Genomic DNA, 25,190 nt, shown 5'->3' on the forward strand with positions numbered 1-25,190 from the left:
GGTTTTGGAGCCTCCTCCACTACAGACCAACTCAGACACTCACAGCTCTTACTGCACACATCCCAAAGGCCAACAGTGTAAGTCTGTTTGGATACTGGGCATGATCCAGTGTGAACATGGTATAGAGGCTTGGGGACAGACAGCTCTTGGTGAACTAATATGAGCTAAGTTTCCCAATCTGTAGAAGAGAGGGTCTTAAAAGTTATCCCAAAGGCTGATTGTTAAAAAAAACACAAAACAACAACAACAAAAACAAAACAAAACAGAAAAATTAGGTGGATGTTAGATCCTCCTACCGCTTGCCACTCTCCACCATACCCAACCAGTGTGTCATCCCTGATCTGAGGAAGCCCTCTAAGGAAATGTATGTTGAGTACTCCTAAACGGTTGGCTTCCCTTAAGCAGATTTAATGGGCTCCGTGTGATTGACCATTAAGAATAAACTTCTATTTTCTCACTGACACCTGAGCTGCCTTTGAAATCCTCCTGATGGTGTTAAACTTGGAGTTTATTTGACCCAAGACCCTTCTCGTCTTTGCGTTACCTCATTTTTTGGTTGCTATTGGAAACGCCCATTTTCTGAGGACTTAGGGATGTACAGCTAGCTCCCTTCAACTACGTTAATCAAGCATTGGAGCCCAGAGAAAGAAGGGTGCCTTCACACAATAGTAGTTGGCTGGAAAATATATCCAAAGATTTCTGACCTGTTACAGCCTGGCAGGCTCTCTTCATGGGTGCCCATTCCCTCAGCTACCCCAACCCAGGATGGGGCCAAGCTTACTCTCGCCTCCCTCCTCACAAGCAGCCCAGCTCACTATTTTTCCCTCACTTGTTGCTCATCCCTGTGGGAGGAACGTGGCCTTCAATTAGCGTGCATTCCTGACCACCTCGGTTGCCGTGGTTACCCTGGGTGGCGCAGGAGCAGCTGGGTCAACCGGCGCACTGTCTTTGTGGTCCGTGGAGCCCTCGTGGGGAGGGGACGCAGGGCCAGCGCTGGAGTGGGTGGTACCGGGAAATCGGCTCAGTCCCCCAGGAAAGAATGGCAGTCCCTCAAAGCGGATCAGGAGACGGTTCCATTTTCTCCAAAGCCAGCTGCCACTATTCAAAAGCGTGCAGGTTTAGTTCACACGAGGACGGTGCCTCGGATTTGGTTGAATTGGCCTCCCGAAGAGGGCCCTGGGAAAGGGTCCCTGATAGAAAGCCCTTTATACGTCAAGAGGGCTGGCCGCTAAAGGAAGGGCAGGAACTCTGGCCTGCATGACCTTTTGAGCGGTGTACCCTTCTCTGCCTGCCTGAGACCTCAGGGTCTTTTTTTTTGATTAAGGAAAGTAGTGGTCCCTGAATAGTGGATCAAGTCTGGTGAATATCTTTATGCTAATCTGTTTCACCCAGCACAATAAAATGCAAGAAAGCACCCTGGTCCCCACAAACCCAATTTCCTCCTTCAGTGGCATCCCACCGTCCTCATCAATTTTGAGTCAGTCTGGCTCTTTTCTGCGTTCAGACCAAGTCAAGCATGTTATATGACTTATGATATTTTCCATCCATTCACTCTTTGGGGGCCGGAGGTTGGATCACTATAGCACTTTGCACAGGCTAAATACCCTCGCAATCGTTTTTTATTATTGTTTATGAGTTTGTACTAGCGGCGGATGCCTTTTAATTAGATCACACTGCGTCCTGACGTATCCAGTAATCATTTTCTAGTTGCAACTGCAAGAGGTGTTGAGAGTCTTTTTTTCAACAATCTCCAACATTTTCTACATTCAGAAATTATGGTTTCATTATGTAAGTGGCGGGATTCCAGAGGCATAAGCTGACTTCAGCCATTCAGTGCAAATGCCAGGAGATTAAGAGGCACCATGACGTAATGGAGGTGGGAGGGGAGACAGCTGGAGTGAGGAGACCCAAGTTCTATTCCTCGGTTGATTTTTAGGCAGTTATACAACTCTCCTTGAGATTCTTAATCTCTCTGGTTTTCCAGAGACATAGGGCGGGGGCTGTGGTGTGAACTGACCTTCGTGGTCCCTATTTAGCCATAAAAATATGATTTAAAAAATGTGTAAATAAAAGAAGTCAAGGCCTTTGGCCAAACTCACAATCCACTGTCAAAGAGCTGGGAGCATTTATTAACAGTCAATGGCAGATGATCCAGTAGTATTCATTTTATAGAGAGAATTCACTGTTGGAATTATTCTCCTCTAAGTCTGTAATTTAAAAAGACACAAAAGGAAAAAATAAACACAAGAAATGCTTAAATACATAGTTTATAAATATATGTGAAGGAAGGGGAGGCTCTATCCACATTTGTGACAGAGAGTCATAAACTGTATTTATTGGAAGCATGGTTGCCATGGGAATATAGAATAAAATCGGGCATGTGTGCGCCCCTGGGAGATTTCCACCTATATTTGGTATCTTAAATAGCCATAGAAACAACCCTCCAAGCATGGTCCTAGAAGCCTCTTTACACGTACGGACAAGGGCCAGAGGAAGGCTCCTGCTCTCCTTGGAGACGCAGGGAAGTGATATTTCAAGGATTGGGAGCAGTGAGCGCAGAGGGTGGATACAGTACAGCCCTGCAGATGGATCCAGAGCATCTGAGGAAAGCTTGGAAGCAGAGGACGCTGAGATGTACATTAGCCAGAGGGGAAACTTGGAATTGCAAAGGACTTGGAAGGCGTTCGCCATTCTCCTGAGGAGAAGGTTCCCTCACGCGGTGCCCTGGCACGCCCTGTTATTCTACTCAGAGAAATGGACAGAAATCACTGTGTTCCAGGCAGTGCAAGGATGAAAGGAGTGCTCTCGTCTCACCCTTACACGAGTTTCTCAACACTCGGTCTCTGCCTGCTGCCTGCTAAGGGGCCAGGTTTAGTCCCTGAAAACAAGTTTGTATGGAATCTAGAATTTCACGTCTCTTTACACTTTGAAGGCTTCAACTATCAGACCCTGAAGGGCATAGACAAAAGCAATCTCTTAGGGTAGATTTTATATTCAAATTACATCTCTATAACAGATTCTTTTAACATACACCAGCCTGGTTTATTTTCACTGGTGCAAGTGAGGTGGCAAGATGGTCTGTTGCCTGGGGTACCTTCTTGGCACTGAACGCCGACTCCAGGATGCTAACTGCTTTGCTGCATGTTGAAAACTGATGCATGCGGGGACTGACCACCAAACAGTTCCTTTATCTTCCCTATTAAGAGTCTACTGGATTAGGTGGCAGATTCTATGATGAGCAACATGTCAGAAGCCTAGCTAGAGGTACGGCCTACCAAACCATGGGGATTTGCTCTTGGAAAGCCTTGAAAGTTCTGATGGGTGAATGAGGGGCCTTCGGGTGCTAGGCTGCTAAGACGCTGAGCTTAGGGTGTGGTTACTGCTCTAATGGGACTTCTAGCCTGCTGACGTAGGCCCGTGCACGTAGGTGTGTGCAGTGACCTTGGGGAGCTTGGAAGAGGAAACATCTTCTGGTAGCAGCCACACAGGGCTCTGTCAGAACATATTTTTAGAGTCCTGTAGACCAAGCAATAAGTACTTGACCAGTGCAGTTCAAACATGTGTTTTGCTAAAGAACAAGGTGCACTACCTCGAGGGCTCTGAATGCTAAGGTAAGAGATTAGCACCTTGGGAGAGATGCTGCTAGGAAATGTGCAAACGCTAAGCTATGGGATGGAGAAGTAGGAAGTGTGGCAAGAACTTTGTCTCTGGCTAAAGCTCCAGGACCAGAGGGATCCTGATGTCCGAAAGGCAAAGGAGATGGCTACTGGGTGAAAGCACTTTGCTGGGTAAGCATGAGGGCCTAGAGTCTCTGTTAAGTGCCAGCTGGACAGACTGCCTATCATCCCAGCACATAGAAGTCATAGGCAGGGGACACCAGAAGCTGGCTAACTAGATGAGCTAAATAGGTGAGCTCTAGGTTCAAGTGAGAGACTCTGCCTCAAAAATTAAGATAGAGAACAATTGAGTAAGACACCTGATGCCAACTCCTGGCCTCTACATGTGTGTACACACATGCACAGAAGCCTACACACACATATGAGCCCAAGCACATGTGAACAGGCATCTACACGTTCACATCATGCACACACACACAGTCAAAGGAGGCTGACAAAAACAGACACAGCAGGAAGAAAATCCAAGTGACTAAATTGGAGTTCTCATGTTGGTGTTTGAGCTGCGTGGGTGGGCGTGGCTAGAATGAGCCTCATAAATGACCTACCTCTGTTCCTGCTTCTGTCTACACCTGACAGAATATTCACGTCTTTGCTGAGTGAATGAATGAATGAGTGGGCAGCAGACATTCCGGAAGTGAGCTGAATTTCAGGAATATGTAGAAACAGCTCAACTGGGGATAGCTTGAAAGTGACAGTCTGAGGAAACAGCTGGATTTGACAATTAGGAGGTAAGAGATGCAAATCATGCATTCACAGTGCATGCTCCTACTCTGAGCATTCAATCCCAGGACCACGTGTGGCTGTGGAGTGTATGCCAGCATGCTAGGAAACCGATGCTTGGATGTGTGAGCTCTTAGGGGGCTTTAAGCTCTTGGCTTATTCATGTGGAAATTTCCTTAAAGTAATGGATTTCGCAAGCTTTGCAGAAAACCGAGTGCTTACATGAAAGCCATATTTTCTACTGATAGTTTGAGCTATGATTTGAAAAGAGTAAATGTGCCCTTCTATCCACAGGGTCTGCTTCCTCTCTTTCCCTTAGACATTAAAGTGGCTTGTAATTACCTCTCCTAAGCTGAATTCTGGAAGAATAACAGTGATTCACAAGCATGGGCAGGCTGTACTGAAACCCAGGCTGTATTTACTGCTATTGTTTCCATACTCCAGGATCAGACCCTCGCTGGATGCCATAGAAGAGAAGACACGATAGCACATTTCTAACTGACAGTAGCATTTCTTAGGAATTGTTATGGAAGGAGCTGGAAGCAAAATGGTTTTCAGAAATATAAGGTTGCAGCATAAATTCGATTTTTAAAAGGCCTTTAACTCCGATGAAATCAGAGTCATGGTGCAAAAGCCAGCGAGCGCCGTACTTTTGTGCGGTTGATACAGTGGTGTTGTCTCTTATACCCAAAATCTTACTACGTCCTGAATTCTAAAGACATTTCATTTTACCCACTTTACTGCAAGAGTCTCTCACCCATGCCTCCCTGGGGCTGACTGCGCTCAAGTGCATTATGGGAAGCCTTTACCTCTGGAAGCACCGGTTATTGACTGTTGCTTCAGGGGAAATGAGAAGTTTGATGTGTGTCTCCCTGTTAGAGTGTCAAAATGTGTGCATTTCTCTCCACGTTTCTGTTACATTCCCTCTTTAGTTTATAGTTTCCAGTTGAAAAAAAAAAAGGAAAAAGCCTAGGGTGCAAAGCACAGGTCCCCTCCTTGATCTGTTCCCCTTTGATGCCTATTCCGAGCCCCCAGAAGTAAGACAGGCTAAGAGGTGATGTGTCGTACTGTTGCTTCGAAATCTTGATTTGAACGCTGGTAACCGGAGCTGTCGTTCAGCATTTAGAAGCAATGTTAGAATGCTGTCAAGGGAACCCAAACAGCCTGTGGAGGAATCCAGCTTTTGGTGTGTACAGAAACCCTTTGGAGGTTGCAAGCACACGATCTCCGGGTTCTGTACAGCCCGCAGACATATTTTGTTTGGCTTCTCCACTATTTAAAAAATATATGAATTAAGTTGCTTAACATGTTTAAAGTTATGGTATTTCGTGATCAAGTCTGGGGTCTGGTGAACTTGAGTACAGGCTCATCTTATCATCTCCATTGGGCAACAGTTGGCTGAGTCCAACAGCGGTGGCCTTGTAAAGGTACTGCCATTTGTCACACCCAATGCTCTTAGTTGTCTCACAGAAGCCGTCTGTGCACATTTGCACCACCAGTGAGCTCCGACAGACATTTGGGGTTGAAGTTCCACTCGCTGAGTATCAGGTTGGAGAACTAAACGTGGTGTCCAAAGGAGGATATTTTCCAAGCAAAAGTTGGTGCCTATAACAATTGCATCAAGATTGTGGGCGTAAATCAGGACTTTCTCAGAAAAAAAGATATGTGTACCATTACATCCCAGTCTTTCCATCTGCTATGAGGAAACTGAGACCAGGAAAGAGAGGGACGTGCCTGAAGTAGTCACCACACAAGTCAATGGCAAGGCATTCCCTACTGCCGTGACCCCTACCCCAGTGTTTTGATGGCATAACAAGTGGAATAAGTATGAAAGCCATTTCCTCTTTGGCCATATGGATATTTTATAGTTGATTGATATCATAGCCAGATGTGGTGACGGCACATCTGTAATCTAAGCACTCAAAAGGCAGAAGGAGGAGGATCGTGAGTTGCATGCTAGGCTGGGCTACATAGCAAGACTCTGTCTCCAGAAACCCAAATTAATGAAGGAACAAGTGAATAGTCAAAAATTGTACACACACATACACCTGTCTATCATCTATAAATAATATGGCTAATGTCATGGAACTGCTTACAGATTGGTAGCTTATATAAAGAGTAAATTTATATTATGATTCCAATTAGTTTTGTGGCTCATAGCCCACCTGGAGAGAACAGTTGTCAGGCATCTGATAACTGTTAGGTTAACAAACTTTGTTCATTCCTCTCTTGGTCATTGGCTATTATATGGAAATGAACACTGAGTGTGTGAGAGATGTCTAAGATCCCAATTTCTTAAATCTTTGACCATCTGTTTATTCTCTCATTTCTAAGACATATTTTTAGAGAACATTCTGCATGAGATCATTATTTTAATCACGTGCTCAGATTGTGGTACCAAACTCCATCTCATCTCACTGTGCCTTGGCGGGGCACCTCTTGGTGTTTTGTGAAGGAAGTCCTCTATAAGACATCTTCCCTTTTTCTTTTATTTTTCTGTCATACACTACATCCTGACCACAGTTTCTCCTTCCTCTACTTTTCCCAGTCCTTCTCCACTACCTTCCCCCTTCCCTCTCTTCCCAGATCCACTCCTCCTCTGTTTCCCTTCAACAAAAAGAGCAGGCCTAACAGGGATATCACGTAACAAGTTACAGTAAGACCAGGTGCAAATTCTCACATTAAGGCTGAATGAGGCAACTCAGTAAGAAAAGGGCTCCAAGAGCAGGCAAAAGAGTCAGAGACACCCTCTACTCCCACTGTTAGGAGTTCCACAAGAACACCCAGCTATAACAACTATAAGGCATATACAGAGGACCTAGCTCAGACCCATATAGGGTCCCATGATTGTTTTCTGTCTCTGTGAGTCCCTATGAGCCCTGCTTGGTTGATTCTGTATGCTCTGTTCTCAAGGCAGGATGCCTTTCTTAATGCCCATTTGGCTTTCCTTCGAAGAGACCTTGCAAGCCCCGGAAGCATCTTCCCATGTCAGCTGTGCAAAAATGAAGGGCTTTTTTTTTTTTTTTTTTTTTTGCCAAGGCTTGCTATAGCAGAGCTGGCCTAAAGCATCAGCCAATGATGATATTCCTTTAGAATATGCACGTAGCTTTCCAAAGGACCTGTTGCCCTTACAGGAGGCTTGACCAGGATGCACGTTACCATGGTACTCTCCTGCTCCTGTGGAGAGTCAAAGAACAGAGCAAGCGACGGTTGCTTTCTCCCTACTCACCACTGTCTTTCCTCAGCGGCTGGATTCTCTCCTAGTGTCCCAGGTGCCTTTCCTCCCACCTTTGACCTTTGTCAAAGCTGCTTTTTAGTGGACTTCCTTATAGAAGAAGAAACCAGTGACTAGCTGTGACTTCTAGACTCAGAATATAAACCACACATTTCGTTTCGTTTGTTCTTAGTCAAAAGGCTGGGAAGCAATAAAGTTGTTTTCTAAATGAGCAAAACCCATGAGTTTTTTTCCTCATATGAAAGTTGGACTATAGATGGATGGATGGGAAGGTATGGTGTGTGGTATACGATGAGTGTGTGTGTATATGTGTGTGTGTGTGTGTGTGTGTGTGTGTGTGTGTGTGTGTGTGTGTTTGTGTGTGTCCAATCTGGATTAGTAGTACTTCCAAATATACCTCTTGCTACATCTAGTTAAATGAGAAGATTCATTTGTGTTTACCAGTTAGAGCTCAAACACACCAGTGTTATATAAACATCTCTAGATATGTTGTGGTCCAAGTCATTAACTAGGTTCATAATGGAAAGTCATCCTTGGTCTAAAACTACAACACTCTGGACCTGTGGAATTATGATGTTCAACAGCTACATGTGGCTACTGAGCCCTGGAAATGACAATGTGCTGTGGATACTGGCATAAGTGAAAAAAAATGATTTAATTGTTTCCGTTTGTGTGTACATTTTTAATGTTATTACTGGAAAAGCTAAAGTTACCAATGCCGTTAGTATTGCACTGTCATTGGATGGTGCGGTTCTGGAGATGTTCGCCATACGCTGAGTTCAAGAAGGATTCAGGTGCATGCCTTACATGTACCACAGTGACCTTTTGTCATCCCAGGACAGATGGGACGTTTGCTATTTACATTCTAGCAAAGCGTTCTATTTTGTTAGCAAAGTTCCAGGGTGGTAGTGATACCTCAGGCTATGGTGAAAACATGCAAAGTATCTTCTGTAAGTCAGACTCATGTCCTCCTTCAAATCACCTAGCGCCGTATTTCCTGTGCAGCTCTTCAATTCCCAGAGTCCCCGAGGAGCACCTGTTCTGACACCAATCTTGAAGTTTCTATGCAATATCACACAGAAGGCACTTTGGCACATACGACGCCAGCTGTGGGTGCCATATGGAAAAACCATACCATATACATATGTACAGAGTATTTCTGAAGCCAGAAGGAGTGTAGAGGAGTGTGTAGCCGGTCTAGCGTTATCTTTTCATCGCCTTTGAACATTTTAATCATTGAGATATCTTCAAGCCATAAATAGAACCATGTAGCTAGTTAATTCTAAGTTAAAACCAAATATGTACTTTTGTTTTGATATGGACATGGGGCTGTGTATGGATTGTATGAAAATGTAGATTGAATGTTTAGATACAGATGGGTTTGACTTTCCACTGAAATGTGTGGAGAAGGCTGTGTGAATGCACGGGGCTGGAGCGTGTCAGTCTGCTCAAGCAGGGTTTCTCTCATGGAGGCGAGATTTCCTCTTCCTATAGTCAGAGACAAGGCCCCGTTTCTGCCTCCACCTAGGGTAGGTGCACCCTTCCCCTTGGATGGCCGCCCAAAGTGCTTGTATAGCCATCCCCTTTGACCAGGCCCAGCTTTGATGTACCTCTCCTACCACAGAGTGTACCGAGCAGTGTGGCGCTGTGAAGGCTTGGCACCAGCAAGTGCCAGGAACAAGGCTGTGTTTTCCTTTGGAGTAACCTCTTCCTTCTTCTTTTCCTTCTGCTTCCTCTAGGCAGGACAGGGCTGCTTGCTGACCTCTTGCCCAGTTTTGCTGTGGAGATTATGCCAGGTATTCCACCATTTAACCCTTTATTTGCTGTCATCCATCATTTAACCCTTTATGTGCTGTCGCTCCATCTGTCTGCTTCTGCGTTAGTCACGAATTACTTGTTAGGATTTGGTGGGGGAGGGTGCATTTATCTGTATAATGTTGGTTGTCTTTTCCCAGGATGAACTAATCCCCTTAGATAAGCCTTTTGTATACTTCCTTTTTCTAAGTCCTAAAAGAATAATGAGAATTAAGAGTAAGTGGAGATGGGGACCCAGTCCCCCAGTGCATCTTCATTGCTTATCGCGGGATCTACCTCAGTATTTCATGTGTCCCCCGATATTTATATGTCCTTAAATATTATTTATCTGTATTCTGTCTTTCCTAAATTATATTCTTACCCATTCACTATTTTACAAACACGTTACAAGGACGTGCCTTTTGTAACATTACCAAAAATATATTTTTTTTTAAACTTAGGAAAGACGTGTCTTCTTTCCGGCCAAAGCATGCATTCCCAGACCTATACTTGTATATTTAGACTCTGGAAATTCCTAGGCATCCATGGACCATATGTCAAGATCCCTAACCCAAATACAGATCTGCATCTCTTCATATAGCTGCAGGTGAAGGTACCAGCCAGACACACCAATCTGGTGCTGAACTCTAACTTGGAATTGAAGGAGGTTCAGGGGGAACTGAAATTGAATTATAGAAAGGATGACACCCGTAAAAGGAATAGCAGAGGGTATAATTAGCTTTGATTTCTGCCATTGTTGTTAAGGTCCTCCCAATAGCAACAGAGAGATGTGAAATAATTCTGCCTGTTGGTTTTGGATTGATTAAAACTTTAAGAAATGTCCAGAGTCTTCAAAGTCCAGCCTCACTAATTGTTCTTTTATGAATTAATCCAGCCTTTCACCTTTAGTTGGCCAACCAAACTCAGACCTTTTCCTCATTGCTATTACGGTCAAGGACACAGAGAGACATTGTAACCACTCTTACCAAGACTCCCCTCCATTTTTAAGCACTTATTTACACAGATAAAAATGTCACATACAATGTTTCAAAGTAAAAAAAAATGTATCTTCCAAGTGCAAACAAGAGTTTCTGTATTTTATATCCAGTTCTGTTCACCTCGGTTTCCTTCTCTTTGACCCTACAGTCCCTTCACTGATTTGTTTATTTATTTACCTATCTATTTATTTATTTAGAAGGGCTCTTGTTACTGTAGGCTTGTCCTATCTGGTACTTGCTGTGAGCCCAGGCTAACTTTCAATTCACAGCAATCCTCTTTCTGAAGAAAGCTAAGGAAGTGCTAAGATTACAGGCAGGATCTGCCTAACGGAGCTCAGACAGCATTCGTTTGTTTCTCAATATAATCTGGTAGTCCTTTATCCCTAACTGCTTCAATTCCCTCCAGCTGACCCAAACAACCTCAGCGATAAACCGATAAACCCTACCTTCTTAAGTTATTTACTTACAAGGCTTGGGGTAAAGCCACTTGCTATTGGTTATCCTCTCCAAGAATGTTCTCCACACAGTTCAAGTCAGACCAGAGTTTTCTCATTCCCTAGAAAGGTTGGCTTGGACTTCAGTGTACTGAAGTTGGGTAAGAGGGAGCCATTCAGAAAATGTCGAGCTGTTTGTTTTCTCTCTGAAGAAATGATGCCCCAACCAAAGGTCAAATGAGTCAACAACTGTCCCAAAACTCTTTACATGTAAAAGTCACATTCTCAGGTCCTCAAATGAATATTCATTGAATGGGAGGGACAATTAATAACCAAACTTTAAGAAAAACAGTATCTACTGAAGCTTATCTTAGAGGGATTTTGAGTGGATGGCTTTCAACCATCTTGATCTTTTGGCTTTTAAGGGAAGCCTGGCTCGTACCAGAGTGTCCAAGTCTCCAGGAAAGATGTGGGCTCTTCCCAAGCCCAATAGCATTGAGACAAGTCACCCGAGGGTCGTAGTCACTGTTATGTAAGCCGGATATAATTTGCTTCCTTTTAAATCTTTTGAATGAGCAAATTGAAGGAAATTCATGTTCAGCCTCAGACAGAGTTAGGAAAATTATAGAAGTTGACAAACACATTAGCTGTTCTATTCACCAGCTCTTGAGTCACTAAATTCTTGGCTATGCTGGCTGGCTGGCTGGCACAGCCATCTTGAGTGTGATCAAACCAAACCTGTACCCTGGGGATGGGGGCTATATCTCTATTTGAACCTAGGCCTCCACCCCACTAACATTGGATAGTTATTGAAGTATAAGCAAGTTTGAACCTCTGCCCTGGAGCCTGACAGGAAAGATACCCCCAGGAAAGCAGATGAATGCACGCTGAGCCTGGACCACATAAAGGTCATCTACATAGGCCATGGAGGTGCACAGGCCTACCCCAGCCGAGAGATTTACAGGTTTTTTTTGTTTGTTTGAGATGGGGTCTCACTTTGTAATGCAGGCCCCTTTGATCTTTCTATCTCATCCTTCTCAGTGCTGGACCTAAAACCGTGGCCCACTATGTAAGGCAAGATTGACTTCGTTATAAAAGACATGCATTTACAGGATCCACCAGTTAGGAGCCCAGCACCAAGATCCCGCCCCTCAGCTTTTGTCCTACCTTTGTTCCAGTTAGGAACCCCAAAGCCTCCAGTCACAGGGCTTGATGCGCCCCAAGAGATACCTGGTTCTCTTTTCTCAGTGCCCTAGCATTTCTCATTCTACGTTCTTCATGAGTCTGGGGCCCCTATATCCCGGTTAGATGTCCTTTCTTCCCCAGGTCCTCCCCACTCACCACTTCTGCAGGTAGACACCCATCCATGTATGCCGTGTCCTGAAGGGGGGCTACCTCGAGTAGATTTCTTTGTGCATCCTTCCAGAGTGGGTGTTTGTCGGCCTGGTAATCCTGGGGATCTTCCTGTTCTTCGTGCTGGTGGGGATCTGCTGGTGCCAGTGCTGCCCTCACAGTTGTTGCTGCTACGTCCGATGCCCGTGCTGCCCAGATTCCTGCTGCTGCCCTCAGGCCTGTGAGTAGGGAATCTGTGGGGAGGTTTGGAGCCATCTGAAGAAATGTCACCTCTTCATCTGACAGCCATGAGCCCTGAGCTCCTCCTCCACCCCTTCCCTCTAGCTTCAGGGAAGGCCGTTCTTGTTCTCCGCCTCACCTCCATGCACGTCAGTCTCTCTGCATGCGGTGTATCCACATGTCATGCATTCCTATTGCTCATGGATATTGCAGACTGAAGGAAGGGCAGGGTCAGAATGGAGATATTTGGGGTAAAGCTGCGCCCTCTCCTTGGAGCACTCAAACAGAGAAAACCTACACTGGTCATTGTCCTTCGGTGCAGGGAACACCCTCCGTTTATAAGTGGAGCATAAAAACTGTGACATTTGGGTACCATCCAGCAGACACCTATGAGTCCGTTTACCCATAACACAAGCAAGGCCCCCACAGGGATCCGTCTGCATTTGGGGAGGCACATGGTTAGCTTACTGGCCAAGCCCACGAAGGCATTGAGTTTGACATCCCAACCATAAACCAAATACATCTTCAAAGAGAGAGGCACATTCTATCTTGAGAATCTTTAGGAATGAGACAGTGCCGGAAGGGCCTGGGTGACTGTCTCTGTTTTTAAAAACACAGACGGGGGCTGTGTGTGTACCCAGTGCTTGCTTTGCCTCCTGGAAACATCCCTGGATGACCATTTTGCTAACCTCCTCTGGGGGAACCATGGTAGCTTCTAGACAGGACAGTTCCAAGTGGAGAACAATGGCTCCTAGATCCATTTCAGTGTTGTTCAGTAGCCAGATTCTAAACACTGCCGTTCCTCTTGTGGCTGCCTTTCTCATGGAGCTGGAGGAATCCAAGGGGAGTGGTTCCGGTGATTCCAGTGAACCAGTTCCGTCCTGGAAGAAGGACAGATGTTTGTTTAGGAGCACCCTTGAAAGAACTGAACCTCAGGGATTCTGGGTGTGAGGGTTGAGGAGGGTGGGACTACATAATCTCTCTCGCTCTTCATCTCCCTCCACAGTGTATGAAGCAGGGAAAGCAGCCAAGGCCGGGTACCCTCCCTCTGTCTCCGGTGTCCCTGGCCCCTACTCCATTCCCTCTGTCCCTTTGGGAGGAGCCCCCTCTTCTGGCATGCTGACGGACAAGCCTCATCCACCTCCCTTGGCACCAAGTGATTCCACTGGAGGAAGCCACAGTGGTAAATGTAGTCCCAGACTGCCCCACCCGATACTTGACTTGGGCCCTTCCCTCATTCCTTGTTGATAAGGACAGTTAGTTCTTCCGAGATGTATCTTTGGGAAAACAGTGATCTCCATTCCAGAAACGGGGCCCTTAGAGCTGAGGCAGATATCTTTTGGGGTGCACATCAGACTTCCCAGGGGCTAAAACACACCCCGAGACTTGCTTTCCGGTTCATGTTCTCATTAACCAGAACTATAAAGAGAGGAGTTTGCTTCTTAAACAACGATCGATCACGTGATTAATAGTGATCTCACATCCACCTAGTGTCCAGGACTATATCAGGGAGTGTGAGGGGCAGTAGAATGTGTAGACTATGGTTTCTCAAAGGAGGGAATGGACCATCGTTGAGACAGTTCAATGCTGAAGAATATGGCTACTTAGATTCCAAGGATAAAAGAGCTGGAGTTTCTACTGCGTCTTCATGGAGGAGATGAGATTTGAACTGGACCGGGATGGATGAGAGATATTTAGGAAAACTGTGTGGCTGCTGACTGTCCCAGCCAAGGAAGGTCAGTAGTACAGTGGAATCCCGGAGCACAGAATGTGAACGTTTCAGTGTGCAGCCTGTCAGGCTGCCTGGAAGAAGACAGAAGGGTTTGCTGGAGACTACAGTCGGCCTTGATGCCTGTCCAAAAGACCAAGTGAGAGCCGCTCCGGGCAGATTGTTCAGAGGAGAGCTGGCAGGTGGTAAGGTGGGAGAGTGGCTCGGGGACAGAAAACAAAGCTCTGAACACATCGTCCAGGTGTACGAGCATCTGGCTTATGGCAGAGACGGTGGGAGTCAAAATTCCAAGTGAACCTGAGAAATACTTTGAAAGAAAAAGAGACGTTAAGAAATAAAGCAAGGGAAGAAGACTTCAGGATGACCCCAAGTTATCCAGCACTACAGATCAGAGGCAGAAATTAGATCATTGGTCAAGAGGGCTGGTTAGGGGGCAGTGAGCTTCATTGGGGATAAGTAGAGAGGCCAAGGGGCAAAGCAGGGTGGAGAGGAGAGACATGTTGAATTACAGCTTACCTGGAGGCATATCTGAACAGCGTTGCGTGGCTGTGAAGGGTGAGGCTGTGCGTGGTTGACAATTTGTGTGTGGGGGAGGTGAGAACGGGTGCCCAGCCCACATGATGAACCTCCAGTGCCTGGCTATGGCAGGAGTAGGTATCCTCAGTGAGTAATTGGTATTTGTGGGTTTTTTTCTTCTCTTCCCTAGAACTATTAGTAGAATTCTGACGTCTGAGACTGAGGATGAGTCACAAACTGAGAAGGAAAGGCTAATGATCAAGGATGTGCAGGGAAAGCAAGAGACAAACAGCATAGTCCATTTCCCTGGAGGGAGGAGGGGCAAGGAGACCGACTGGACCGCCACGCAGGCTTCCAGTCCCACCTTTCTTTTCTCTATATCAGCAGGACTCCTTCACCTTACTCTTCATTTAATGGATTATCACAATAAACTGTCTTATTAATAAGCTAGCAAGTATTTCCTCTCTCCACGTTTTTCTTTTTCTTTCTTTTTTATGTTTTCTTTTTTAAACAGGGGCTCTGGCTAACCTGAAACTTGCTGTGTAGACCAGGCTGGCCTTAATCTTTCCTCTCTTTCTGCTTGGTGCAGTTGGACATCATTTTGGCCCCATCCCATCAGACTAACCAATTGCAATTGGAAGTAGGAAAAAAAAATGTGTTAGGACAAGAATTCCCAAGACTCAGTAGTTGCTGACGTGGCTGCTCACACAGTCTGGTAGCATTCGTGCAGGACAGATTTCTTTCTACTGCGCTGTCCTCTTTTGCACATGCTTCATCCTGTGGGCTGGCCCCCTTGATGACAGCAATAGTTAGGAAAGGCATCTGTGATGAGCTATGTAGAAAAGAGCCCTGCAGTTGCCACATGAGAGAGGAAATAAGGATCCCTGACTCCTGTTCCCACCGGTTACAGCTGTTCCTCAAGTCCTTCTCTGTTGCTATGACAAAAGGTGGGCTTCTCCCCAGCTGGTCTGGGCCCATCGCCTTCAGGGTGTTGGCTGAATATCCACACTTCATCGGGTTTACACCTCCCAGCTCTGACCTTCTGTCTTGGTGTCTCTTTCCTTTCACCATTCAAAACATGCTGGTGTCTCTCCTGTAGGAGTACAGCCATTTGTAAAACACCCCACCGTCGCTGTCGCTTCTCCATTTGTCCTCCACTCCTCGCAGCCAAACTCCTTGAAAGAGCTCTTAATAGTCAATGTCTCTGTTTCCTCCCCTCTCACCAACTGAGCTAACTTCCTTCTTGTTCTTGCCAAGCTGTCTGATTGCTGCTTCTCAACCCTCAACCTCTCTTCTCTAAAACCCTGGCTGCCCCTGATGCAATCGTGCCTCTGTGCCTTTCTGGCTCGACGTTCTGTTCATTTCTCTACCTGTTCTGACAGTCAGTGCCTCTTTCTTTCTCTGTGCATCTTCCTGGCGTTGGTGTTCCTGCTTGGTCTGTGGTCTGCTCTCTGCAAAGTCCTATCTACTCCCATAGCTTCAGCCACCATCATATGCTGATGATTTCCAGTCACGACTTCCTAGACTTCTGCTGCTAAGACCCTTATAGCCAACTGTTTCTGAATGTCTTACAGGCGGTTAAACCTTAGCCTCTAGGAATTCAGTCTACCCTTCCTCCCCCTCCCGCTTTTTTGCTTTTCTACTTCAAACCAGAGTCTACATAACTCATCTAGGTCGGTGGCATCATCGTCCGCCTAGCAGCTTCACTCCTCTTGTCCAGTCTGTCACCAAGGCCTTCAGCATATACTTCAACCTTGAACTGTTTCATTTCCCTCCATCCCTACCCTAACTATCTTGGTCCTCATTCCCACTTCCTCCTGCCTTGCTTACTGAATCAGCTCCTCCCCTTACTCCTGCCCTGCCCTCATCCATTTTATCTGAATATACCTGGACTCCATTCATCCTTCTGGCAAGAGAATGGAGTAGATAAGTAGGGTTTTTGAAATGTCATTTTAAAATTAATAGAGATGTGTGTCTATATATATGCCTACTGTATGTACACAGAATATGCAAATTTTAAGACTCACTTCTCCCACAGTTGAGCTGCTGTCACCCTGGGGGTGGAATCTGGCAGCTGTTCCATCATCCATAAACAGCCTTTCTGAGCTCATTAGGATAGGACAGGAAGAACAAGCCTATATCCAGGGAAGTACACCGGGAGACCGCCTGCACAAGGTTTATAAGTCAGATCTAGCCTATAAATGGGGAAATTGATTGAAAAAAAATCCAACCTTAGTTAGGTCAAAATAGCAGCTTAAATGACAAGTTTTTTGAGCTTATAGTTTATCATCTCGGGTAACTTCCTAATGTCCTCTCTCTAGTAAAGTTAAAATTAGAAAAGTAATGAGAGAGAGGCTGAGGCATGAAGAGATACACAATCCAAAGGACTTGGACCTGGCTTATCTGGAAAACAGAAATAAATCATCCACGACCCTGAGCTGAAACACCACCAGGAGAAGTCATTTTCTAAATATGCTGGGCCTCAGCCAACAGTCTAGGACATTTTTTATTAAAATACTACCACACTTCAAAGCTTTCTCCTGCCTTTAAATTATAGATAACCAACAACCTGATACAGTTCCAGGCAGGGTTTTGGTTGGTTAGTTTGCTTTAATACATGCATGTGCGCGGGCATGCACACACACACACACACACACACACACACATATACATACACAAACACACACATAAACACACACACATACACACATACACAAACACACACATACACACATACACACACATAAACACACACATAAACACACATAACACACACATATACACACATAAACACACACACAACACACACACACATAAACACACATACACACAAACACACATACACACACCACACACACACATACACACACATACACACAAACACACACACAAACTAAATGACCTTGGATGACTTCAAATGTGTTATGTAGTCCAAGCTAGCGCCAATTCAGTGCCTCAGTATCCCATCTACTGGTGCCATAGGCATGTGCCACAACGCAGAGCTCTACCTGTTTGCAAATCGAGGGATAATCTATAGTTGGTGCTGGTAGCTCACACCTACAACCCCAGCACCCAGGAACGGAGGCAAAAGGAGCCACAAGTTTGAGACCAACCTGGATTGCACAGCAAGTTCAAAGCCAGCCATTTCAAAAGGATTTATGAATGTTCCCGCTCTCAAAGAAATTAGAAAATTGTAGTCTATCAGTATCATTGTTGGAGGTTTGCTAAAGGAAATAAAATGGGTAAGAAATACGGAGGAGTATATAAAGAAACTGTAACACAGTCAGAAAGGAGAGTCAGAGAGGGTGAGGAAAGATTTCTCTGGTGACTCAGATGCTCTTGAGTACGTATGAGACACAGAGCCAGATTCTATGGAAATGCGAGAAGAATTTAGTGTGCTCCACAATCAAACTTGCAGCTTATAATTTTATATAAAAATATCCACACCCTTTAAAGGGAGAATTGTTTTGATTTTTAGCAACTAAAACCGAACGGATGATGCTCCTACGTCTGAAGAGCAATCATTTGCTTCTGTCTTTTGACAAATTAGAAGAATTTAAATCTCTGAGGTCTCCAGGCGGCTGTGGAGGAGAAGTCAAAGTTGAAATATTCTGGCACAGCAAGTCTCTTTTTAATGAATATTGAAAGCTAAAACTGTTCTCTTCCCACGGGGCTGCAGTTACGGTATATTCTCGGAGATTGATAACCTAGGCATACAATCTAATCTGTATCATAACGAGGAGAGTAATTTTTTCTAACACTGGAAACGATCTAAACTCTACTCCCAGCTCCTCCATGTGGCTCAGCATAGATGCTCCCCCAGCCCCGTCTCCTGGGAAACAACTAGTACCTGGTCACAGATGGTAACAACCCTCTCTGACCCATGGCTTTTATTTTGGCATCACTACGCGTTTGCTGTAAAAGTGCTCCCCATGTTAAGTACAGCCATGCTGACATTCCTCCCTTAGAAAATGGCCATCGATCATGACAGACACAAAACTTCTTGCTTCCCCAGGCTACCATTCAAATCCTTCCCTTCCTGGTTAAAATTCTCCAGTAAACCACCCACAGAGCCTCCTATGCCATACTCGGTAACCCACAAAACACTGCCAGTCACAGTTTTCATTCACTCATTCATTCATTCATTCATTCACTCATTCATCCAGTCACTCACTCATTCATTCATTCACTCATTCATTCATTCATTCATTCATTCACCCATTTTAGCCTCCATCCATTCATTTGAACGTGCATGTTTTGGGCATCTAAAATGTGCCAGGGTCTGTGCTAGAGACTAGAGTTACATAGGCTACAGAGAAATCTAGTGATTGTCTTCAGGGAGATTACGGGCTATGGATCAAATGCCAATGGTAGACTTTCTGAGGAGGCCATGAACCCCCTCCAGAGGCTGGGAGACACTCACCAAATCTTTAAGTACTCGTTATATATATAAAACACAGTCTTAGGCACATGGAAATCTTAAATTATAATGTCTTCAAAATTTTTTAAGAAGATTACAGGCATCTATATAAAGAACTTGGAACAAACGAGAATATATTAAAGCCTATAATACAAGTTCACATCAAATGATTTTTAAGTTAGGGAAAAAAAGATTGGAACAGAGAGAGAGAGAGAGAGAGAGAGAGAGAGAGAGAGAGAGAGAGGGGAGAGAGAGAATTATAAGAGCCAAAGGACGTTCCTTGGAAGAGGTGGCATTTAAGATACCCCGATTCATTGCCTAGCACTCAAGTGCCCCCTCAATTTGCTTTTAGCTGTCTCTCTTCTTGAAGTAATTACATGGAAACTGAGTCCTGATGGGTCTTCATTCTCTGGAGGTCCCTCACTAAACCAGCCCCGGCACGCCCAGACCCCGGCTTCTCAGCCCTGCACCTCATCCATCAGACATGGTTACCTTGCTACAGACACAGCAGTTCTGTGGGATAATTGCATTTTAATTGAACTGTCTGTACTACTCCGTAAACGCCTCTGCAGAGGTGGAAGGGTGTGTAGCTTGGTGAATAAAGTCGTTTCTGCTAATAATTCCTTCTGGGTAGGTTTTATGGATGGACCTCAGCTCTGGGAGAAGGTGCCACTGAAAAGTACGAGCTGAGAACTCATTAATTTCTCTCTAAGTCATTTCACATGTGGAGATGGACGCGGCCTGCCCAGTAGTCTCTCACGTGGAAAGTCCGTGCACCTGCAAAAAAGATGTGTGGGCGGCTTTTTCCTTCAGTGCTTGGGATGTGATTACAGCCCTGTAGAATTTTATATTTCAATCTTTCATGTAAAGAACTTGAGGGCAGAGGGCTTTGTCCACAGTTATGCATCCAGAGACGTAAAACTGCTCTTTTATTGAATGCATAGGCATTCTGTGTGTGCACCACTGGGGGCCAGAAGAAAGGCCCATGCCTCAGACCTTACCCTCCCTGGTGTGGTCTAAAGACTATGTCTGCTGCCTACTTCGGCTGCCTATTTTGCCTTCTTCATCTACCTCTTTTAAACCAACCAACCAACCAACCAACCAACCAACTAACCAAAACCAGAAACAAACCCTGCCCCTCCCTCTACACTTTAGAGAGTTTTGACACCCTAATCCAGTAAAGCTTCAGCCAGTGAGACCGCACAACTCCATGCCGGGTGCTGCCAAGTATTTCTTGTTATGCCCTAAAACTCCTCCTTTGCCTGAGTTTTCAACCACAAAATATGGCTACTTAAACCTCCTTTAAAACTTAAAGTTACGTGCAGGGACAACAGTCCCTACGTGTGTGGTCATGAAGAACAGCCATCCTGGTAAAGGTTCAGCAGAGCACCGGGCACATTGTCAGAGTCCTGTATGTGTTGTCTGGTCGCCCCTCATGCCCCCTCCTCATCCTCATTTCCTCCTATTTGTCTGCTATGCCTATTGTCCTGTCACCCATCGGGCTGGTGTGGGGCTAGACTTACGTGATGCAGGGCATTAACAGGTTGGGAACTGATGGAGATCTAGGGATAGGATTATTTCCCCTGCTTTTTTTTTTTTTTTTTTTTGGATTTTATTAAGCCCTGGAAAATAAACCCACCTGTTTCTAACCACAGAGCAGCAGGTCGAGTTAAATTAGTCACCTCTGAAATGTGGCATTCCTTTTCCTAAAAGGAAAATGCTAAGGAAATAAGCTGGAAGTGTGATTAGAAATCTCTCTGTTGTGCGGCTTGTTTTGTGCCTCTGTGTATGTAGTCTAGAATCTAATATTAGCTCTTAGGCATGCACCATCCAGTTTAAGGGATTTTTTTCCCCCATCTCCCAGGCAACTAGAGGCTTTCAGCCTGCCTCTGTGGAAGTCTGGGATGCTTGGAGATCTGTCTTAAAGTTAGGTGCACTTCTACCAAGCGAAGGTATGGACTTCACGATGGAGAGTGACATGCGCCCTAAACCGAGAATGGGGTCTCTTTCTCTTCTGGATAGCGTGAGCTTGCTCCTCCGTTGGAACTCATAAGCCATGCAGAGAGGAGCCTTTAGCATAGCTGTAGAGGTTCAGACGACAGGAGGAAAACTATCGAATGACTGAAAAGCGCACTGCGGTGGATTTGCTTGATGACCTCCAGGATCTACGTCCCGATGACATCCTCTGATGGAGGGTCTGAAGTGTACCCCTCCCGCCCCCCGTGTATAAACTGTAGTTTATTATTTCTGGGCGATTGTTCTGACTGGGAACTGTGGTTTCTGCTTGGTAAAAATGAATGGAGGCCTCCTTCTCTTCGTTTTCTGTTTTTAGCTCACCCTCCTGTGCTTTCTTCCACAGTTCGCAAAGGTTACCGGATCCAAGCTGACAAAGAGAGAGACTCCATGAAGGTCCTGTACTATGTCGAGAAGGAGCTGGCTCAGTTTGATCCAGCCAGGAGGATGAGAGGGAGATGTGAGCATCTGTTAGTTTCGGGTGATCTGGGCTTCATTAAGGATTTGGTAGCCGAAGAGGAGATGGGGAGGGTCATCGGATTTGAAGCTGTGAGCCAGCAGGCTTAACACTACCCCCCAAAAGTACCTCTAAGAACACGGAAGGGAATAGAAGGGGATTCTAGTGGCAGTGTGCACTAGTCACGTGTGGTTGTGGGGGCAGTCTGTGTCCATTGCTATGACGACATAATCCTGGCTTTATAATGTTTCATTCGAACAGTCCCCTTATATTACTCTATAAGCAATCCTCAAAACAGTTACTCAAGACGTGGGATGGCTCAATCAGTACAGTCATTGCTGAGCGAGTATGAGCTCAGATTCCTCACACTAGTGCAAGCACGAGGACCCACGGACCAACAGAGGACATCTCTAGCCCCAGCCCAGAGCTGGCAGAGACAAGCCAATCCCAGGAGCTCAATGGGCGCCCGTTCTACTCAGTCAGCAAACTCAGGTTCAAGTGAGAGAGCCTTTCTCAAAAAGTAAGGTCAAGAATATCAAGGACGATATGTCAACCTCTTGCATTTACATATATGAGCACATGCACATGTGCACAGACACACATGCACACTCAAGAAGTGAACATTCAGTATCAGCTTCTTCCAACCTGAAAGGCCCTAGTATTGAACCGCCCAGAGGCTGACTTACCACATGGAGGGGTCAATGAACGTGAAAGAAGAAATCTAGTAAATAAATCTAGGGGAAAGAGGCTAGCTTCCCTCCGAGATGCCCAAACCACAGAGATTTCAGGGTGAGCAAAGAGACTGCACTTCTTGTCAAAGAACCGTTTAATTAGTAAGTCTGTCGGTGGCAGGGCCCCAACCCTTAACTTATCCAAAGCCCTTGGAGGCTGCAGCTGACACTGCCGATTCTTTAGAGTGGGTTCCAAATTACTGTCTATCATGGGAGGCAGAACAGGGCAGGTCTGACTCGGATGGGCTAATTATCAAGAGGTGCTGGCAAGCCTGCTAGTGAGGTCACTAGGCACTTTCTTTGAACCCTCTTCTTCTTGGAACCAACAAGAGACATGATGGAGCTGTTGGGGAAACAGTCCCAGACTGGAGGAACTTTATTCAGATTAAGGACAACATATTCCACCCAGTTTTACAATTCTAAATCCATCCTGTCTGGGCTGCAGCCATGGCTGCATCCTCCCACCTCGTGGACTATAAAAAGACCATCTCCAGATTGGAATGTCAGGAATGCAGATGTCACCACACTTGACAAGCTGGTTGTAACAGTGTTGTCATGGATCTCTGTAAGGGGACAGAGACAGAGAGAGCCCTAGATCAAGGAGAAGCCAGGCAAGAAATCTACCAGTATCACAGCTTAGAGGAAAAGTTAATGACAGAGATCAAAAGGATGCACTTGAGTGTATGTGGCTTATCTTGGGCTGACTACCTTGACCCGAAAGGTATTCAGGAACTGGCTGGTCTCAGCCTGGTGGAGCCTCAGAGTTGAAAGGGATTGGAGAGCTGCTCCATGTCAGCTTGTGCAGTGTTCAGATGAGGAAGCAGAAGCTCGGGAGTATATCGATAGAATTAGAAGAACTCAGATGGGATGATTCCCAATCTCGTGACTCAGGCACAAAAGATTTGAGCTAAGGCTAGACTGGCCTCCTCACTGTGATATAACCAGTGCCAGCATGTGGCCAGGGCCTAGACTAGAACTCAGACCACCCAGTACCTGTGGATTGACAGTACAACAGCTGTGTGGACGGACACAGGAACAATTTACTCTGAAGGTTGGCTCTATTCCAAAGAGCAGGGCGGATCAAGGACTGGGACCATTTTTAAAAATCTCATAAAATAGATAACTTGATTTCACAGATTCTGTAAGAATTGGGAGTGTGAGATCCAGGTTCTTGAATTTGCTGGCCACTGTGGTTCTCCTTTGGTAATCACTCCTAGATTCTTACATTCTTGGGATGTCTAGAACAGGAGTCTACAAACAATATCTCCTGGACACACGTATAGATAACAATTTCTGTTTTTTTTTTTTAAGTTTTATTGGATTGCAGCCAGGATAACTTGCTTATCTATGTCCTATAACTTCTTGAATGGCAGAACTGAATGGTTCTAACCAGTGTGGCTCACAAAACCTGAAATGTTTATTCCCTGGCTGGTCCTTTACAGAAAGCGTTAGTGTATCCCTGTCCCACACTGGCATTATGTCTGTCAAGGGCTGCGCTGACGTCATGTTCTACTTGGCAGAAAGTTTAGTGTAACATACTCCCTGGACAGCTTGTTACTATGAGTGGTCAAATGGTGATAGTTCTTACAATCAGGAAAAATGAAAAGGGTCAAGTATTCCTTAAAATTTAGAGAAAGATCTGAGCCAACAATATAACTCGTGGGGATTGTGAGGGAACATTCTAGATTTTAACCAATAGTCTGTGAGCTGCTTTCTTCGAAGATGGGCATAAAGGCTGGAGAGGTGGCTCGGTGGGGAAGAGTGCTTGCTGTGCAGGCATGAGGACCTGGCTTTAGATCTTGGCATCTATGTGAAAAGCTGGTCACGGTTGCAGTTTCCCCGTAACTCCCGCTCTGTAAGGGGTAGAGACACCAACCAGCCTAGCTCCAAATTCAGTGAGAGAATTAGGTGAACACGTAAAGTCCTCAGGTTTCCAGATACCAACACACACCACATCTTTCTCTTTAAGAGGTTTATGTTTAAATTTTGATTATAATTCAATACCAAATGATCCCATGAGTAAATTGTCACCCCTGTGTGCTCTCAGTTAAGGCAACACTAGGAGGTCCTGCTGTTGTATAAAATTCCTCCGGCCCTCCCATTCCCACGGGGGATGGAAGGAAGGCAGAGGGAACCCAAGAGAACACATCTCTGCCTCCCACCTCTAATCTTGGCTTTACCTTTCACCCAGCAGCAAGGACTAGTAAATGTTGTCTCTAATAATATTTTTGAAGTCTCAGTGGAAAGATTTAGAAAACAAGTGGATTCAGTTACATTACAAATAGGTCACTAGATTTAAGTAAAACAAATCCAATACATTTCTAAGTTTTTAAAATAATCAACATTTCTGTTATTTTTTCTAGCCTACATCATAATTCTGGTCCTAGTTCATAAGTGATTCTTATGAACTTCACAAAGCCAGGAAACGAGAAAGCTGTGACCACACCCTTTACAATTTTTAGGCAGGGGCCAGAGTTCAAGCTACAGCCCAGTGGACACAAAGGCTGAGTCCATCTTCCAAACTTCTGGCCTGGTCACTCGTGACCACAAATACCTGGAATCCCTTGGTAGGGAGGGGAACAGCTCTAGCCTGGTCTTAGTAGATCTGGTGCTCCTTGGGTAGGGTATTAAACAGCACGATCACAGTCTAAAAGGTAAGTGTGCTGAAACTAGGTGTATATGTCCTCTATGCCTTGACTTTGAACTCTTTGGAGAACAGAATGGCTGAGGGGAGCAGAATGGGCCTCTTCTAAAAGCAGGGTGTTCATACTGGCTCTAAAGACCCCTTTTTGGGACTGGGCCAGCCGTAGGGAAGATGCTATTAGTAATGGCTTTTTTTTTCTCTTTGTTTCTTTTGGCCCAATATGGCCTGGGTCATTGAAATTCATCACAGA

At 45.3% G+C, this 25,190-nt stretch overlaps 1 protein-coding gene across 3 annotated transcripts in view; it reads left to right on the top strand.

Annotated features, from left to right (window-relative positions):
* Nucleotides 1-25,190, top strand: part of Ildr2 (immunoglobulin like domain containing receptor 2) — a 66,834-nt gene that overhangs the window by 26,509 nt on the left and 15,135 nt on the right. For all 3 annotated transcript variants that reach the window (XM_032914728.1, XM_032914727.1, XM_032914729.1), the window contains 4 exons: nt 9,372-9,428; nt 12,285-12,431; nt 13,437-13,613; nt 21,455-21,568. In XM_032914728.1, coding sequence (XP_032770619.1) covers nt 9,372-9,428; nt 12,285-12,431; nt 13,437-13,613; nt 21,455-21,568 — 495 coding nt within the window. The remainder of the gene's footprint in view (nt 1-9,371; nt 9,429-12,284; nt 12,432-13,436; nt 13,614-21,454; nt 21,569-25,190) is intronic.

This window comes from Rattus rattus, chromosome 10 (assembly GCF_011064425.1).
Source record: "Rattus rattus isolate New Zealand chromosome 10, Rrattus_CSIRO_v1, whole genome shotgun sequence".
Lineage (NCBI taxonomy): Eukaryota > Metazoa > Chordata > Mammalia > Rodentia > Muridae > Rattus > Rattus rattus.